General features: G+C 42.9%; 1 protein-coding gene across 3 annotated transcripts in view; it reads right to left on the reverse strand.

The window, feature by feature from the left end:
* CADM2 (cell adhesion molecule 2) overlaps positions 1-11064 on the reverse strand; it is a 569150-nt gene extending 558086 nt beyond the window's left edge. For 2 of the 3 annotated variants that reach the window (XM_039713261.1, XM_039713259.1), the window contains exon 1: positions 10457-11064. In XM_039713261.1, coding sequence (XP_039569195.1) covers positions 10457-10517 — 61 coding nt within the window. In that variant the 5' untranslated portion in view covers positions 10518-11064. The remainder of the gene's footprint in view (positions 1-10456) is intronic. The other variant, XM_039713260.1, reaches the window with a different exon arrangement.
* Between the last annotated feature and the right edge of the window lie 7727 nt (positions 11065-18791).

Raw genomic sequence — 18791 nt, forward strand, 5'->3', positions numbered from 1 at the left:
GTGGAACTGTATTTCTGAAGACATCTTCTGTTTTGACATTGATATTCATAAGTCAACTCCAATTTCTCATACTAATATACATTTCACTGAATCTTTTCTGTAAGCCTCTTAATTCAAACAGAGCACAAGTGACATTGATACTTTGAGTATTCTGGGTCGGACTGCATTCTACAGTGAAATGGCTTGTCTTGTAACATTAGAGAGAAAATGGGAGTTAACTGCACCTACAAAGTGCTTTAGCTGCATTTGAATCAGATGCTCAAATCAAGCAATTGATTTCTCTTAACTCAGAATGAGGAAAATTAAATGGGGCTACACTGAAATGCTCTCATGCAGTACATTTGTACCAATCTGCAGAAATTCATGTCAGTTCCTGGTTTTCCTATGGTGACTTCTGAAGTATTTTCAGCTCTCATATTTACCCTGTCCTACTTATGCCTGTACTAAGTCTTCCATATTTTGCTGACACAAAAAAAATCAAGTGAATGGACAAAAGAGACTGGAGCTTTATGACCAGCCTTGTAAAAAGCATTTGAAACCACTGTCCCTGGTAGGAGGCAGGCTCCAGTGCCAGGGACTGACTCCAACTGGCTCTCCTCCTCACCTCTGTCAGTACACATTTGAGGAAGGCAGAGAAGTAGTGGGTAGAAAACACTAAGAATTAAAAATAAAATGAAACCAAACCAAACTCCTGCTCAAAAAAAAAAAAAATCTAATCCTGCTATCACATCCATCTCAGGTAGTTTCTCCTCAAAGTAGGAAGAAGGATGTCCTCTCACAGCTTCTACAGAATGCACTTCCCCTAAAATCTTGACTTGTTTCCTTCCATTTCCTGCAGAGGGGAAGAGCTGGAAAGTCACAGCAGGAGAGAGATGAAAAGTCCCACTGCATCCTGCAAACCCGCAGTCACAGAGGGGCTTGTTCCAGCCTGATCTTCACAGATGTCTTGGTCCTTCACAGCAAAGGCTTCTGTGTTAACTCCAGAACGGATGTTTCATTCCTAGAAAAAATGAGCTCTCCGCACGCCCTGTCCTCCATCCATCCACATCTCCAAGTACCATCCATGAAGAACACTCAGGCGCTGTCCTGGCACAGCTCACTCCTTGCAGAATTGACACATCAATGTAAACAGATTAGACAGGATCCCAATTTGAGGCCTTTATCCTCACAATCTTAAGAAAGCAAATCCCTCATGCATACAGAGCAGGGCTACTGCTGTTTCCTCACCATAAGCCTTGAAGCAACAAGCAGAAGGAAAAAAAAAGGAAGATTTTTGGGTTTGTTTTGTTTGTTTTTTTTTTAGCCTTGAAGCAACAAGCAGAAGGGAAAAAAAAGGAAGATTTTTGGGTTGTTTTTTTTTTGTTTGTTTATTGGCAGGTATCCTGCACAGACAAGGCCTAGAGGGAGATTAATCTGCATTTATCTGTTCCCAGCCAGTCACATATTTTGAAATTTACTTCTGAAAATATTTACTTTGTACAAAAAGTTCAAGCAATTAGAAGGAAAAAAAAATCCTATGATATTAATTCTAAACAAAATCTTTTCATTTGTTTACTTGAAATGATAAAGACTACTAGATTCTGTTTTTCTGTTGGGATTTCTTATGTGTTTCAGTTTGCAACAGACATAGCCTAATGAACATTAAGAGCATCTGCATCCAAATCCTGTGGTACAGATATCACAGTAAATGAAGAATATCCTTCATAGCACATGTTCAACTGCTTCTTCATCCAGATTTCCTGTTATTCCATTTTGCATCAGATCAGGAAGAAATTGTTCTTTTGTAGAACAGAAGTATCACTTCTAACAGACAAAAGCAGATCTGTACAAAATCTGGCATAACTCTTTTTCTCAAAATCCAAAGACAGCTTGGAAAATTCTACAATCCCACTGTTTTCAAGAACTCTTCTCCTTCCCCTGTCCCCACATATTGCTTCCACAAAATATATAAAAGCCGAGTCTCTTAAACCAGTTATATGCTAAGCTATTTTGAAATCAGATTAATCTTATGTGCTAAGCATGTGGAAGTCCCATAAATAAGTCTACAAGCCAGTGAGGTTTTTTATCTATCATAAATAAAAACAAATGGCCCATATATTTTTATTGATTACACGCTTTCCCAGTGGCTCCCAAATTCTCCATTCACAATGCAGCAAAGCAGTAATGATTTATAATTTGCAAAACAAAGATGGCTTAGGAAGATGAAAACATTTTAATTTTATTGTGGTCTAATTCTAAACCTCAGGCTTATTTTATGGGGAAGTTACTGAAATTATGTGATCTTAGGACTAATATTTAAGGAATTAATGAGATTTATTCACTCTAAGAACCAATTTTACACACCAAAAAGAAGTATTAACCAGAATCTTGTAAACCACAAACTTTACATTTATTGAGGAGAGATATGCCACATATTTGACAAAAAAATCCATATAATAAGAAGAATGGCAAATAGTTCTGCAGAAGATGGGCAAATAGTCATTTTAACCCATACTTAAATAACTTATACCCTGTTTGTGTTCAAAAAACACCATCTTGACTGTGTTTATATAAGCAAGCAGCAGTCCAGATTTGCCCTAAGACATGTTAGGCTGAGGACTCCAGCCTTCAGAGAAAACAGAGTGTTTAAAGGTAATTCACTGCTAATTTGGTTTTATACCAAAAGATCAGACAAACCTTTTTTAATATACAATGTCCTGTCAATTATCTGACTCAAGTCAGATAATTTAAGTTCTGAAAAGCTCCTCACAGTGTTAGGTGTTGCCATTTTTTGCTACAATTGGTTTTAAGTTAAAATTCAAGGGATTCCCTTTTGACTGCATACATGCAATTTGTCATTAAGCACAATCATCACTGAACAAGATGGCACTTCTATCTTCCTCCATATCAGTCCAAATCTCACCTATTTTTCATAGTGTTACAAGGCTACATGATACAAGCCTGAAGGCATCAGTAACATTATTAGAAACCTGCAATGGAAAAGTTAAATAATTGAAAAGTTAAGAAAAAACTGCAATGCCAAGAAAATGCTTCACATGTCATTTAAGAAGTGGCATGTTAGCTTAAGGTTTCCTCCAAAGACAAGAAGTTCTTTCATTCTCACTACTATTATCTCAGTTGCTAACAAAAGAATTCATATAAATGGAATACTTCAATATATTATACCATTTGATGACCTGTCACAGACTTGGGATACTTTGTTAATCCTTGATTAGTAATCAGTTTAGTGAGTAATATTTCTAGTCACTGCATTTATTCTCCAATTTGCAAATGGCTGCAGTTCAATGTTTTTGTGTATTTGAAGACATAAAACATCTCATTCAGTTGAAATAAATTCAAGAGTGAAAATAAGTGTTTTCATTTATCAAATTAAGTCTTACTTGCTCTGTATAAACTGTGCAAATCAGTGGAGAATTCTTCACTGTTCTTCAGTGTACCACAATAAAGCACCAACTAGCATGTCACATATAAAAGCATACTGACAATCAGGGAAGAAAAAGAAAACCACTTTAAAAGGGATAAATATTAAATGAACTTGATGCTTTTTACAATATTTTAATTAAAATAAATTTGATTGCTTCTGCTTCAACTAGTACAGCTTTTCCCCTGTTAGGGACTAACCAGAACAGCCTTCCTGCCTTACAGCATAGCAGGAATAAAAGCAGGTCAAGCTACACTGTTAATCCAGCAGATGTAGGTCAGTTTAGGATAAATATCTGAACAGACAGAAAATACCACAGTGCCCGTGCCTACTACAACTGCTGCTGTGAAGTAATTTGGTCTTACTCTCTTCAGAGCTGTCAGTCACTGGCAGTTCTTGAATCTCCAGCGCTGAACTTGGGGAAAAAACAAGAGTTTTAAGACTCCAATGGGTCTGTACAACTGCACTGCTTACTCAGCTTCTGCCAGAAGCAGCAGCAATAATGGAGTGCATCATATATTGATGATAAAGGTATAACTGCATCTTCATAAGTGGTCACAGATGTTTTTGCATAGCAAAAAGCAGACTCTGGTTCCTTCACCTAAGGTTTAGTAATTGAATTACCATGATTAGAACCGTTGTTTGATTAATACTGTGGCATATAAGAGGTTTAAAATATCACCAGGATATTTTTACCTCTAACGTAAGAAAACAATCTCTCCTGCACTATCCTACCCAACAAACTGTTTACACAAAGATGATGATAGAGGGAATATCAAAGCTATTTAAACAACCTCCATACTGGATATGTGATGACACATGCTGTTTTACAAAAAACCTAAACCTTGCCAACTCCATTCACAAAACAAAGGAAAAGCTGTAGAGTGGTTCAGGAATGTATCTCCACATGAACAAAACTTATACAGCAAAATTTTCAGCTCTGAAAGAACTTTAGGGGTTTGAATTGAGGAACATACACTATAATTATTTTTTCTGAAACTGAAGGGCAGCTGCCTATGGACAGTTAATAATCTTTATCAGCTATTTAAGGAAAAAATGATAAATCTAAATTGAGTGTTACAACACAGAAAAAGAGATGAATGCATTAATTTATAGTAATGTAAAACTGTATTAAAATTGATTTGCTGCTACTTTAAATGCAAAAGTTAAAAAAGCACTCACACTCTCCAAAAACCATTTGATTAAACTGGAAACCAATAAACACAACTCACTGGTGGGAGGAAATTGTCATTCCCTCAAAAATCCTAAACTTGTCAGCAAAAGCATTCTTAAATAAGACTTAGAAAAGTCCCAAGGTTTCTATTTTGCAAATAAAAGGACAGAAAAGGATGCAAGTATGATTTTTTTCCCCTCACATTTACAGATTAAAGGGACAGGAGATAGGAAAACAGGTAGACAAACCACCTACATTGTTCACTAACCCCTCTGTAGCTGTTCTTGTTCATGTAGTTCCACATGCTAAAAAGTCCTACACACCAAATTCCAGAATTAAAGGAGAGCACACGGCCCCCAGTGTTTTGTCCCTGAAATAAATGTTCTCTCCTTCTTTCAACCCCCTTAGGATGCTATTACGATAGTGGCTCATGCATTGATATTTAAAGCACCCATCCTGATCTTAGTATGCATTAACATAAGAGAAAATGCAAACATTTGGCTTTGTCTTTAATTTTCATTTATAAAATGAAGGGAAAAGATCCTGAAATAGGTTCAGAGGGGGAAAAAGGAAAAAAAAAACAAAAAAAAAAACACAACATTAAGGACCCTTGCAAAGACATCACATTCATTTTTGAAAATACTCAGTTCATTCCAAAGTGTTTCCATTATGTAGAAGCATAATTGCTCAAGGGCAAATTCCTGAGAGAAATCATGATTTTACAATTTATTCCTTGCCACTGGAACATGATATTTGCCTTTCTTCCTTTCAAACACACCTCAAAAACTCCTTGGGAAGAAGGGATATGCTCATTAAGATCATACTTAATATCAATGCAGTCCCAGAGGATACACATACTAAACTGTGTCTAATAGTTTTACATTTCTGCATTTGGTTTAGGATGTGTATTTTAAACAGCATGTCAGTGGCAATCACTCTACAGAAGATCCTGCATTGTTTTGAGAGGCCCTAACTTTTGGGAGTTTCTGCCTGCTGTTCAAATCAATTAAAACAAAATTGAAGTAATCCTTCTTTTTCTTGGAGAAGACATTAAGAGGACAATGACAACATCTCCTATTTCTACATTTTCAATTGTAAGATGGAGAGGGAGTCACTGTTCTAGCTCAATCAACCACATTCTGGTTGGTTATACTGCTTTTCTTTTTGGCAAGCACCTGATGTCCTCGTCCATACCATACATAACTGCTGTTACCAGTTACTTAATCAACATTTGTAATGCACAGGAGAGAGAGAGAGAGAGAAAGAAAAAAAAACCACCAAAAAAACAAAACAAAAAAAAAAGCAACAACAAAAAAAACCACACCAAAAAAACCCCAAAAAACCTCAAAATCCAAGCTTCAATTTTCAATTTACATTGCAATATTAAAATAATAACTCCTATTAAGATAATTCTTTGGTAGAAGAGTAAGAGTAATCTCATTCAACACATTTTGTCAATAGTAGGATCAGACCAGAGGCATGAGAAAGCTAATTATAAGAACTAAGGCTTCTGTAATAATAAACTATAACTTAGAGACATTTGTAGTACATTATAATGGAATTGCAACTGACAAGTAAATTTAAAAGCAGAGGCAGATTCACTGTTCTACATTTCTGAAATAAAAAATTTTAAAAATAAGAACGAAACTAATAGGAAAGTAGACAAGAAAAAAGAAAAATGTATTTGCTTCAGCAGAGGTGCTTCTGTTGATTAGCACTTCCATGGAGTTACTTCTTTGGTGACAAACTTCAATGTTTGTCTCCCATGTTGATTGCATGGGAGAAACTTGATAAATTGAGTGCCAGAGTGATAAATATTTGAGTGAGTAATCCCTATTCATGCATTCCACAGGGAACTTGTGGGGCATCATCAATGAGAATCTGGATTTTTTAGTTACTTCATGTTCTAGACCTGAACCGCTATAGAATGACTAACAATAAAAAGTCATGAAGAAATCAAGCAAAATAATTCATAAAAAATGAACTAGCCTGAGAACTAAGCAGTTAATAATCCTACCAAGCCCTCTATAGATTGATGGAAGTCCTATAAAGACAGACACCATCAAGTAAAGTGAAAAATTTTATGTTTCAAATTGTGTCTAAAAGAGACTGTACCAAAACTACTGTCTTTTATTATGTAATTGTGTATGCCCTCACAGTACCTACGGAATTAAAACTCCATGCATTTGACTGGCTGTACACTGTATTAGCATATGAACACTTAGCTGTCAAGACAACCCCTGTGCAGGCAGCCTTGGGTTGCCAAGGTTTTGCTAGCAGAAATCCAACTGAAAATTCAAAACAAAGTCTAAATACACAAGATATTGAGTAATGTGTAACAACTTCATCTTAAATCAGCTTAGACGATCTCATAAGTAGTCATATCCATGTTTGTCCAGCTTTGTTTGCAGGTTTTTTTATTCTGCTTGTAACAGATCCGGGCTAATGAAAAGAGTCTCACCCACAAGCAGTTACCTGTCTTGGCTGATTTGTTGCATCAGTGGCCACAGTTTCTGACAAATTAAAGAGTCCCTACATTATTTTCATTAGTAGACAGGTTGCACACATTTGAAGTGTCTGAAGCAACCGCACTGAGAAGATTTGTCCAGTGCTGGCAAAACCTTGGAAGTGGATCGTTTGTTCCCACACATGGCACTACCCAGAGCCTTCTCCGAGCCGAGCACATTAAGGCATTAGATGCCATTTGCATTATCACACAGCAGGGGGCTACAGCAGCTACAATTCCAGGATAATCCTAACCTGTATCTGTATCCTATGAATCCAGAACTATTTTTATTGTAACAGTTTCTCACATGGCGACTCTTGACAACAACGACCCTACTCATCAGGTTGCATAAAAAAAGCTCAGATGAAGCACTTGAGTTATTCTAAAAACATGCCTCCCCACACAACTGTTAAATTTTGTCTAAGACTACATTCATGAAGTCAAAAGACAATCAGAAAGCAAAAAAAAAAAAAGAAAAAAGGCTGTCTGTAAACATAAATAACAGGTTAACCCCCTGGGACATCATTTAAGTACTCCAGGCTCATTACAGCACTCAAGTTAAGAACAGCAGCAGCCAGAGATCCCACTATTTTCACAGCAAACGCTGGAAAGGGCAGAGCAGAGGAATACTGTCCCTGAACTCAGCTGACAAACTGCTTCCCAGCTCCACATGTTATTACTCCCTCTCCCACCTCCGTGGCTTCCCTTTCACAGCAAGCAGCTGACACTGGGCTCTTTTACTTCTTGTTTGCCTCCTCTCTGAAGGGACTGCTTGCTGCTAATGCTATTCCATGCACAAGCTGAGAAGCATTATTCTATGTCCTCTTCCCTCAGCTGATGCTTCATCAATAGTCTGGACAGATTCCTTAAGCAAGTCTCTCCACAGATCTTGCCAGAAAGGCAAACTTCCATACAGGACACATGTCAGCTTGACTCTTTGTCACCTTGTCTTTAATTAGCTTCAGTTTCACCAAGAGAAACCATCGGTGATTACAGATCAGAAGTGCTTCGGATCCTCAGGAAAAAGATGTTATTCCCATCAGAGCTGACAGAAAAACCTGCATGTCCCACAGCCCACGAACAAAAAAATTGGAAGAATCTAATAAATCCATTGAGCTACTTCACAATACAGTTTGGGGAAGCAAATCAAGCCAAAGGAAAAACTACTTTTAAATGCAGCTATTAAGCTATCAACAAGAAATGTGTCTAATGGTAACTGTATCTGCTACTTCTGTCAAAATAAATGGCAGAAACTAACAAAACAACATTTACGAAGTTGCGCTTTAAGGTGGACTGAAGGGATTTGATATTCTGTTGGATACAGCTGCCACTGAGGACAGTCTTATGGAATATATTTATTCATCTCGTTTACCTCAGGAAATAAAGGTTGGGAGAAATTACTTCCTCTCACTTCTGCCTGAGTGTTACAGGTTCTTTATATCCCCTTGAAAGAACACTCTGCTGAAGTGTGGTACACAGAGAGCCTAAGTATTTCTGATTGAAGTTTTAATCAGGAGCTGAAAAAATAATTGTGCGAGAAACTGAAGAGAGGGGAGATGCTTTACACATGCAGAGGGCAAGATGGGTAATGTGTTAGGCATCACTTTTCCCCATCTGCAAGGACAGGCCCAATGTGGTTATTTTCACACAGTCACAGTCAGATTTTGCACTACACCCCATTTCTTTGCAACACGTTTTTTACCTGATGCAGTTCACAGAGTTACATTCTGCCTGGCACGCTCTCTAAACTGCAGTGAAAGACATCACTGTTTTTAATCACTGGTTTACTCTTAAAGCTGCGCCGCGCTGAATGCGGCTGATTGCATCTTAGGAAAGATCAAATCCTCCTCCTCCAGCAGCAACCCCGATTTTATTGGTGACAGAAAGTCAGTCCAGAGCCTTCCCACCCCCAGCTCCGTTGCAGGGCAATGAATTGACAATTCACAGGGAAATGTAAAAGGCAGAGAGGAGCCAGCCCCCAGGTGCAGCGCGCCGCACATGCCCCCATAAATAATCCTGTATAGCACCAACACAGCAGCTCCTTGTGCGGTGACGTACCGGGCAACCCACAAACATCGCGAAAGAATACAAATAATCCGCCCGACGGACCCGTCCTTCGCGGCTGCCCAGCGCACTCCCTTCCCCTCCCATTCCTCCTCGCGTCCTCGGCCGGGAACTTCCCCGCGAGGTGGAGCGGGGGCACTCGGAGGGTGTCTGGGCGATGGGGATGGCAGGGGGTGAGGCTCCCGTGTTCCGGGAACCCGGGCGGCTGCCGGTGCCCCCGCTCCGGGCCGCCAGCCTCGGCTCCCTCCGGAGAGATCGCCCGACACATGACGCAGCCATGTGAAACGCGAAATATATTAAACTTGACGTGAGATGGCATGACGGAGGCGAGCTGGGGGGGGAAAGAAAAATAGAAGGGAAAAAAAAAAAAACGTACAAGGCCACTTAGTTTAATCGACTCTTCGCTTCTCCTTCCCACACCGAAACGCCCCGCACGCCGAGCGAGGGAAGGGCTGGGAGATGCCGCGCATCCTCCCGGAGGAGCGGGGTCCGCCGGCGAGTTGCAGCGGGGTGGCTCCCCGGCCCCCTCCGCCCCCGCCGGGCCGGGGCCGCCGCCCGCTGCCCCGCAGCGCCTGGCGGGGCTTCCCTGCGCGGCCGCCGCTCCATCCCGCTCGGCCGGATAACGGGAGCGGCGGCGGGGAGGGGGGAGAGGGGAATACATCCAGTCTGGAAACTAGCTGCAGGATGAGCCGCCTGGAGCAGGATGGCGAAGGGATCCGCCGCTGAACCCCCGGCTCATCCGATTACCCTACGTGCACATTGGATGCCTGGCACACAGACACGCACCCCCGGCGGCGGCGGCGGCGCAGCGAGGCGCGGGCACCCCCCCATCCCGCCGCCCCCCGCCGGGGGGGCACGGCTGGAGCCCGCACGTTTCCCCGGGATGTTGTTGCAGCGCACACGCCGCTGCTGCGGCTGCACTCGCACTTTCGGGGGCACGTTCGCGGCGGGCGGGCGGGAGAGGAGGGGACCGCCAGTCCGGGGGGCGGCTGCGGGGGTCGGGTGAGGGGTGGGTGGGGGAAGAAGCGAGGAGGGCGAAGGAGGGCGGCAAGAGGCTGGCGAGGGAAGGGCAGGAAGGGTTAACAGCCGTGCGGCGCTTCAGCGCTGGATAGCGCTACCCGAGCGGGAGGCTGGGGGCGCACGGCGAGGGGGGAAGCCGGGAGAGGGGCGAGGGAGGGAGCGGGTCAGGAGTGGGGCGGGGGGGAAATCTGGGATGCCCCGGGCCGCAGCGGTGCCCCCCCGGCGTCGCTCCCTCCCCACGCGTGGGGCAGGGGTGGGGAGGAGGCGGTACCTTGTACGAGGATCCCGCAGAGGCTGTAGAAGCGCAGGAGCGCGCCGGGCTTCAGCCGCATCCTGGGGGCTCCCCTCGGGCTGGGTGGGCGCCAGGCACGCAGATCCGCAGCCTCCCGCCGCTCCGCTCTCGGGGCGCTTCCTTCCCCCCGCAGGAGCCGCCGCCGCCGCCGCCTCCGCCGCAGTGTCTCCCTCGCTGTATCCAGTGGGGTGAGGAGGAGGAGGAGGAGGAGGACCAGGGTCGCGGGGGTGGATTGGGGAGGGAGCAGGAGGAGGAGGAGGAGGAGGAGGAGGAAAGAGCGGCTCTCTCCGCTGGCTCCGGCGCTGCTGGGCAGGTTCAGGTTCCCACCGCGGAGCGGTGCCAGGTGCCCCCGCCGGCTCCCCTTGCCCCTGCCGGCGTGTCCGTCCGTCCGTCCGCCTCTCCGCTCGCCTATGCCAGGCTGTCCCGTGCCGTGCCGCCGCGGGGCGGCGGAGGCGGGGGGGGATGCGCAGGGACTCCGATCCCGCTCCGCTCCCGCTCCGCTCCAGCCGCTTCCCGGCGCGAGACACAAGGGCAACCTCCGCTCGCCCCGCCCCTTCTGCGCCTGGCCCCGCCCCCGGCCCCGCCCTCGGGCCACACCCGGGCCCTCCCTGCGCCGCGGCCACGCCCCCGAGGTACGTTTGGCCCCGCCCCCGCCCTCCAGGCCACGCCCCTCAGCCCTGGCCCTGCCCCTCCGGCGGGCGCGTGACTGGCGCGTGGCGCTGCCCAATGGCCGCAGCCCGGGGTAGCCCGGGCAGCCAATGAGGAGCCGCGTTACGAACCGAAGGGGCGCGCCCGGGGGCCGGGCCCGAGCGGCGGTGCTGAAGCGGGCGGGCGGGAGCGTCGCGGGACGCGGGCCCGGCCGGGGCTCGCCGGGGACACGGGCGGCCCTTCCCCCGAAACCTCTTCTCCTCCCTCTGCTCCTCCTCCCCGAAAACAGCGGATAAAAGGAGGGCCGGCTGCGTCTCCGTGCTGGGGGGGACAAATCCCGTGCAGGTGCCCTGAGGCGGCGGCGGTGAGGTCGGCCCCCGAGCAATGGCGATGAAGAGATTCCTGGACGCTGGGCAGTGTTGGCCGGACTCTGCGTGGCGTGGAGAAAGTTTTTTTCTTTGGAGGGTTTCTTTAGAGGGTTGGCGGCAGGAATTGCTTATGTTCCAAAAGATAAAGCGCTGAATGCCACGAGAAATGCAAGAAGGCAGGCAGGCACCTCACCTTCGTGCATTTGGTGTTCAGCACAGTGCGGGCCGCCTTTTGCACAAGTCAAATCAGAATGCCAGGGTTTGAAGTTGCTGGATCTGTCTGTAAACACCCCGTGGAGGAATTGTGTTGCCTTATCCCATAGAAAGCAGGATTTCCCTGCACCCAGATAATGACCAGGCATTTCTCCAGTTCTGGTTCCGTCCTTTTCCTATTGAGGTTTTCTCTCCAACACCAGCATGTTTCCCACAGTAATAACTCTCTTAATTTCAACCTTCATGTCCCGGGCTTTGACAGCAAAGAGCTTTGCAGAGATAAGTGGTGAAATAGTCTTCCCTACAGGAGAGGGAAGCTCTTTAAAAGCTCATTTCTCTGAAGGGGGCACGGTCTCAGATCGTCAAGGAAGTGCAATCAGTTGTCAGCTTCACCTTGAAGAGCTTGCACAGGAGTGGGATCGGGGAGGTTATGCATTCTGCAGTCATATCCTCCACTTTGTTCATTAGCAAGTGATGATTATGCCTGGCAGCAGTTGAGACTGCATCAGGATTTATACCGAGTTCCCCCAGTCTCCACAAGATGCTCACATAAAATACAGCATCGAATCAAAGAATCACCTTTTAAAGTTCTAGCATTTGCATGGTTTGGTAGCAAAGGACCATCACATCCATCTCCATGCCTTTGGAGGGTTGTTAACACTATAGAGGATGTAGCACTGGAATGTCCCCTAGGACAGGGAAGCATTTGTAGTATGCTTCTAATGCATGAGTAGATATTTTCTTTACTTGGTTTTGTTTTGAACTTGAAAACCCAAAATTTTTTTCTTAGTGAAAAAAGACACAACAGGCAAAGTTTTTACAACTGTTCTCTTAGGGTCCAGCGCAGGTGCAGCAGTAATGAATGGGGAATGATTACCAAAATATTTTAGAAGACTTACAGAAAGGATCAAGTCATCATGTTTAAGGCAGCCCTATAAATGTCAGCAAATGTTGGTGTGGGCTCTTTTTTTTGGTTGTTGGTGGGGGAAATTAAAAAAACAATTCCTACAAATCCTTCACTAAGGCAGGACTCTACTCCATCCTGAAATGCTTTTGCATTAATTATGACAGCTGATAGCTCTGTACTTTTGACACGATATACTTTTGGTTATAGTCTTGTTCCAGGAAACATTATAGGAAAGATACAAGAGTCTTCCTAGCTTAGTGATTAAAATGGGTAGAAAGGAGACCTCTGGCAGGTTAGGAATGAAGCTCCTGTTTGTACATCGTGGCTTTTTCGAGTCTTTGCCATATCAGTCCACTTGGAAAAGCTGATCTGAGTGTTTAGAAACACCAACTGACCTTTTCTTCCCAGGATTCAGTGACATGGACATCATGTCACACCGCATAGGAACATAACCAGAAATACTGGTTCTTGCCATTCTTTTCTGGATCAAGTGGGTCTGAAATGAGCTAGCAGTCTGTTGATAGGGGAAAAAAATCCCAATAGTACTCCCCAGGATTTCTTTACTAACTACATTTCTGAAAAATGTGTGATTAAAATTATTACAAGTGCCAGATATGATGCCATATTTCTGATTAACTCAGCTGTGTTAATTTGATGATTTCTGTCAGCATAGTAGCACATCTTGTGACATCCAGTGGCAGCTGATACCTTTGCAATTGGTCTGTGGAGCAGCATGGCCAGAAGCTCCATTGCTTCCAGACCAAAAGAGCAAGAGGGATACTTCAGGAAACACACTTCAGAACAGAGTAAAGAGTAATACCCTAAAATACCAAGGGATAACATCAGAAGATCAGGTTGTGACATCCAGTGGCAGCTGATACCTAAACCAGCTTTGCAATTGGTCTGTAGAGCAGCATGGCCAGAAGCTCCATTGCTTCCAGACCAAAAGAGCAAGAGGGATACTTCAGGAAACACACTTCAGAACAGAGTAAAGAGTAATACCCTAAAATACCAAGGGATAACATCAGAAGATCAGATGTAGAAGGCAAACATTTTATCACAAGCAGAAAAATGTTCTTCTGCATTATCCTGTTATTCACCAAGATGACGTACAAATATTCATATGTAAAAATACTCCTGATGTTAAACAAAGGAAAATAGTTTAATCCCCAAACATGATTCAGAAAGAGTCCTCAGGTATTTCCTCTCACTGAATTGGCAAATAAGAAGTTCCCCAACTTATCATAAAATCACCCCAACAGCTAAACTCCACCTCTTCTAAATGGACCCATCTGTGTTGGGTTGGGTTAGAGTACTTCTAGAGTTTGCCCTGAAGGACAAACAAAATCTGAAGGGATAGTCATGTTTTTTAATGATGCTCCTTGATACCATCAGTGGTCAGTGATTAGGGAGGGGAAACCCAAGGAAAACATATATATGGCAAAATATTGTGGTTTGGTTGAATTCATCAAACAGTGGAAGATGTATAGATAATTTATCAAGAGAGAAACTTCCAGTGTTACAAGCTGGGAAACATAACTCTATAAACAATTGTTCAGTGCTATGTCCTATGATATATACTTTAAAGTAAATTTTGTATAATATAGAGGGTAGAAAAGAAGTAGTCACAATATGGTTCAGAGTACCAAAACCAACTAAAAAAGCCCCACAGGAAATGAGAAGGTAAGCTGCTAGTGACAGAAGTTAGAGACAGGTTCTATCCTGAGTTGCAAAAGTGCTAATCACATTTAAAACAGCAGTTTGGAAAGTAAGATTTATTTACATGGCTCAGTAGAAAAAAATCTTGTGAGAAAACCCCACTGCAGCTGCTCCCTAGCCTTGAAGAAATTTCTGGCTGTATAGCAGCCTCTTACATTTGTCTTTAATAAGTGCTTAATGCTTCCATTTGCCCCACCATGAGCTTCCCTCTTGTGGAGGGTCCCTAGATCCAGGAGGGATCACAGGAAGTGCATTTCCCTGCCCACTGCACCCTTCCTGGCCTATGTGGAAATCTGAGGACCAGAGCTCATCCCTGGAGTCTGTGCATTTCCCTTTTGCATGGCCTTTTACCGTGTTTCAGCAGCTGCAACAGAGGAGTTGGGGTTTTGTTTGTTTTTGTTGCTCTTTGGAGTGAGAAATTTTGAGTGGTTGAGGTAAGTCGCTGTTGTTTTTAATGGTTTGGGTTTGGTGGAAGCTGATTACTAAAATAAAAAAAACCCAGATAACATTTACTTACCAGATGCCAGCAAAAATGCAATGGTTTGAACAAATACTGTAACTACTAATTTAGTTAAATCTATCCAACTGTGAAAATATATTGGCGTGAATAAAAATATATAGACATGAAACGCATTGCACTTTTTTTTTGTTTGAAAAAAAAAAAATTGGCTTCAGTAAAGAGCAATTGAAGTTTGAAAATATGCTCCAGAGAAGAAATGTGTTCATTTCCATAAAACATATTGGTGGGTAAATATACAGAATGTATCAGTTCCAGAGCAATATTATGAATTCAGTGAAATTTTGTTCTGTGTTAGTTAGTAAGATGAAGCAAGTAAAAGGAATTGCATGCTGTGAATACTACATATAAAATATGTGTGGGATGAAGTCCCATTTATAAAGCAATTATAAATGTGAGATATTTCACAGACTTTTGGAGTAGAAAAAAGTCTATAAAACAACCCTGTCAATGCAATGCCAATGCAAAGTAAATCAAGGTCAAACCTCACTGGTATCATTCTCATTGAAAAATACCTAATCTACATTTCGAGTTGGTGAATATAATTGCAGAAGAGAATTACCAATGATGAGTGGAAGCAGAATTATCTTATTCATTACCTGACCTCTCATCCATATAATTTGTGGAATGAAGACACAGAAAAAATGGTGCTGTTAACATGATTCTCCATATATTCTAGTTAGGTCTCCCACTTCCTAGAGTGTTTGATAATTAGCAGAAGTGTGTGCTTTCCTATGCCTTATCACCCTCAGCCAAGAAGCAACTACTTGAAGAAATGTTACTTCCCTACCCAAAATCACAGAATTGGGGAGTTATACAACTTTAACAGCTTTTGTAACATTATTCCCTTATGATTTTTAAAATACTCCAGCCACACTATGGAATGCAGTGGGTGGTTGGGCACTGGAACCCCAGGGCAGTGGTTACAGCATCAAGCCTGACAGAGCTCAAGAAGCATTTGGACAAGGCTCTGAGGCACATGGTGCAACTCTTGGGGTGTCCTGTGCAGGGTCAGGAATTGGACTCAATGACCCTGATGGCACCCTTCCAGCTCAGGATATTTTCTGATTTTCTGATTCTGTGATCCTTGTGGAGCCCTTCCAATGCAGGATATTCCTATGATTCTGTGCAATGCGTATTACAGTTGGCCATAAAAACATATTAATACATGGAATTAAGTAGACACTAATTGTGTTTTAAATGTGTTTGAACAGATTTGCATATAGTTTAGAATACATCCAAGCTAACATCTTTGGAATATGTATTTATCCAATTATCTAATTATTTTTTTATTTCTAATATTTTGTAATTTTTAATTGCTTTGCCTTTTATTACTTATGCAGAGGCTATGTGACGTGTTGCACAAAGCCTCTCTTGAACTCAGCTGAAGTGACAAAAAAGTATCCAAAAACTCAGTAAGAAGGGAGTTGTTCCTTCTGTAGAACATCATGTCATCCATTTTACTTTCTGAACAGCTTTGATTACCAACACCAGTACAATGATTTTCTCACATGTTCTGATAGTATAAAGGAGGCTCTAGACATTTAAATCCTACATATGGGTTTTTCAGACTAAGATTTTCATATTAGTGCATCCTAAGTTGAAAATGTTTTCAAATACAAGTCAAAGTATTTTAACTGATCCAGAGTAAGACTCATAGAATTGAAAAAATGCATCAGTTTGCCTATACTAAAGACTCCTAAAATATTTGTTCAAGCACATTCATGATTTTTAAAGCAAGGCTCTAAGAATTCAGAGGACCTTTCTGAAAAGAGCATCTCTTTTGCTATCTCTATGAAAATTGGCCCACAGCATAAGCCTCAGGGAAATAAAAAAATGCACACAACTGACTTTAAAGATTATAGTCTTTATTATTTCTATGTATTCTGTCTCTGCTGAACAGTCTCCTAAGAATTACATGATCTAGCAATGAAATACAGCTAGACTGGATTACCAGTGCTCTTTCATGGGAATGAGACTGTAATTCTGTTAGATGGGTGTGTGTAGGTACCACAATTTGGAGCAGAAAGAGCAGACTCTGCTTGTCCTGTGTCGAACCAGCTCTGATGCCACAATCACCCTTGTTGAAGACGTTCTTTATTGTGTCCTGGCATGCACCAAAAAAAAAACCAAAAAAAAACCCCACCAGGGACTTTGAGAAATTTGTGCACCAGTTTTTGTTCTTCTGTTCAGTCAGGATGCTGAAGGCTTTAATAACCCCTAATGATCCTGTTCACCTGGGGTCTCCACCCACACCCATGGGCTCAGGAGCTCTGTTAAGCTGAGCTGTGTTAGAGTGCATGTCTCTAGCTTAGTCCTACTCCTATTTGGTTATGGAAGACTTTGAGCCAGATTTCAATTGACTGCTTGATGCTGTGAGCACTGATTCTACCCTTGGCCTTCTCAGTGTGATCTCTGACCTGCTCCAGCACTGTGATGTTGCCTTTCAGCCTGGTCTCCTGGCTGGGCTTTGCTGTAACCTCTGTGTCTGTCCTTGTTCCAGCACTGTGAGTCTGGGCTGTGGGTGCTGAGGCTGCTGTCCTCATGGGCTGGGCATCCCTGTGTTCCTGGCTCACCTTTCCTTAGGAAACAGCCCTGCTCTTGTTAATTCCCAGCAGGTGTAGTCTGAGAGACCACAGCTCCCAAGGAGTTGGAAATAGATCCAGGTCTTTGGTTTCAGAGATTTGTGTCATCTTTTGATCTGCTGACGCTAGGCAGAATCAAAAGGATGTCATGTGGGACAAAAAAAAAAAAAAAAAAAAAGAGAAAAAGAACAGAGGAAAAATCCACAAGGGAGGAAGGTAAAGTATATTCAGACAAATTATTTTGGGAGACTAGCTCTCGAAAAGTACAAGTGTGATGGGAGGTCAGGGTAAAATTAGGACTTTAAATTATAGGTTGAATGTATGAAAAATGCTGGCATAACACTGAGGTTGAAATCTGAGGGAAGGTAAATTGTTAGTAAGGACAACCAAGGTGATGAGAACATGTTGAGACCCCAGAATGGAAGGAGTTTGTGGCCATCCAGGTGAGGAATTTAGGACCAGCAGATTATCTGGGAAATAAGAAGGATAAGATAAATCTGAAGGCAGAACAAAGCTTCGAAGAGGAACATGAATCCCTAAGTCCAGAAAATGGACTGAGGAGCTAAAGGATGGGGAGCATGAGTCAAGACCAGAAAACAGGTAACAAAGGGAGATGTGTGGTGATGACAAACCAGAAAATAAAGTCCAACAATAAAAAGGTAAGAGTAGAAAAAAGTAAACACAAAGCATAGAAAAGAAAAAAAAAATCAAGATTTAAATAGTACAACTTAGAAAGCATGAGATGAGAAGCCAGAGGAATGGAAAGGGGTAGCTACTAATAGATGAGAGAAACAAGGATAATAACAAAACTTCAGACTTTAAATAAAAGAGAGAAATTTTGGTATCCAAATTGTTTTGCAGGGCCCGAAACTCATTGTATCTCACTTTCATAATGCATCTGCTTTTAGTAAATATCTGAGATTCATGATCAAGTATTTATGAAGTTACTGTCTTCTTTAGGAAACAGTAATTTTCTATACCACTCCCTAACTGATAAGCTCAAATGAAAAGATGTCTGGTGGATTTAAAGGCTCTATGCCTTTTGGTGGTCTGTATGGATATCAATGTGAGAACATTTTTTCGCCTTCATTCACTTCCATAAAATTTAGGGAAATACGTACATTTACTGTACATAAAGATCTTACAGCTAAGAAATAGTCATAATAAAAGAAATGAACTTGTTAGTTATACAAACTTTATGTTGCTTTTGCATTTTTATACGATGAACTAAAACTGCCTGGCAGCTCTTCCTTCTGTTTTCTTCCTTGCCTTGTCCATCTGTTGTCCTGTTCTACCCCTCCTCCACCAAACACAAGGCCTTGGGCTCAGACAGCCCAAGAAGAGGCTCTGGGGATGA

The sequence above is a fragment of the Passer montanus genome, unplaced genomic scaffold (genome assembly GCF_014805655.1).
Source record: "Passer montanus isolate IOZ18808 unplaced genomic scaffold, ASM1480565v1 scaffold28, whole genome shotgun sequence".
NCBI lineage: Eukaryota > Metazoa > Chordata > Aves > Passeriformes > Passeridae > Passer > Passer montanus.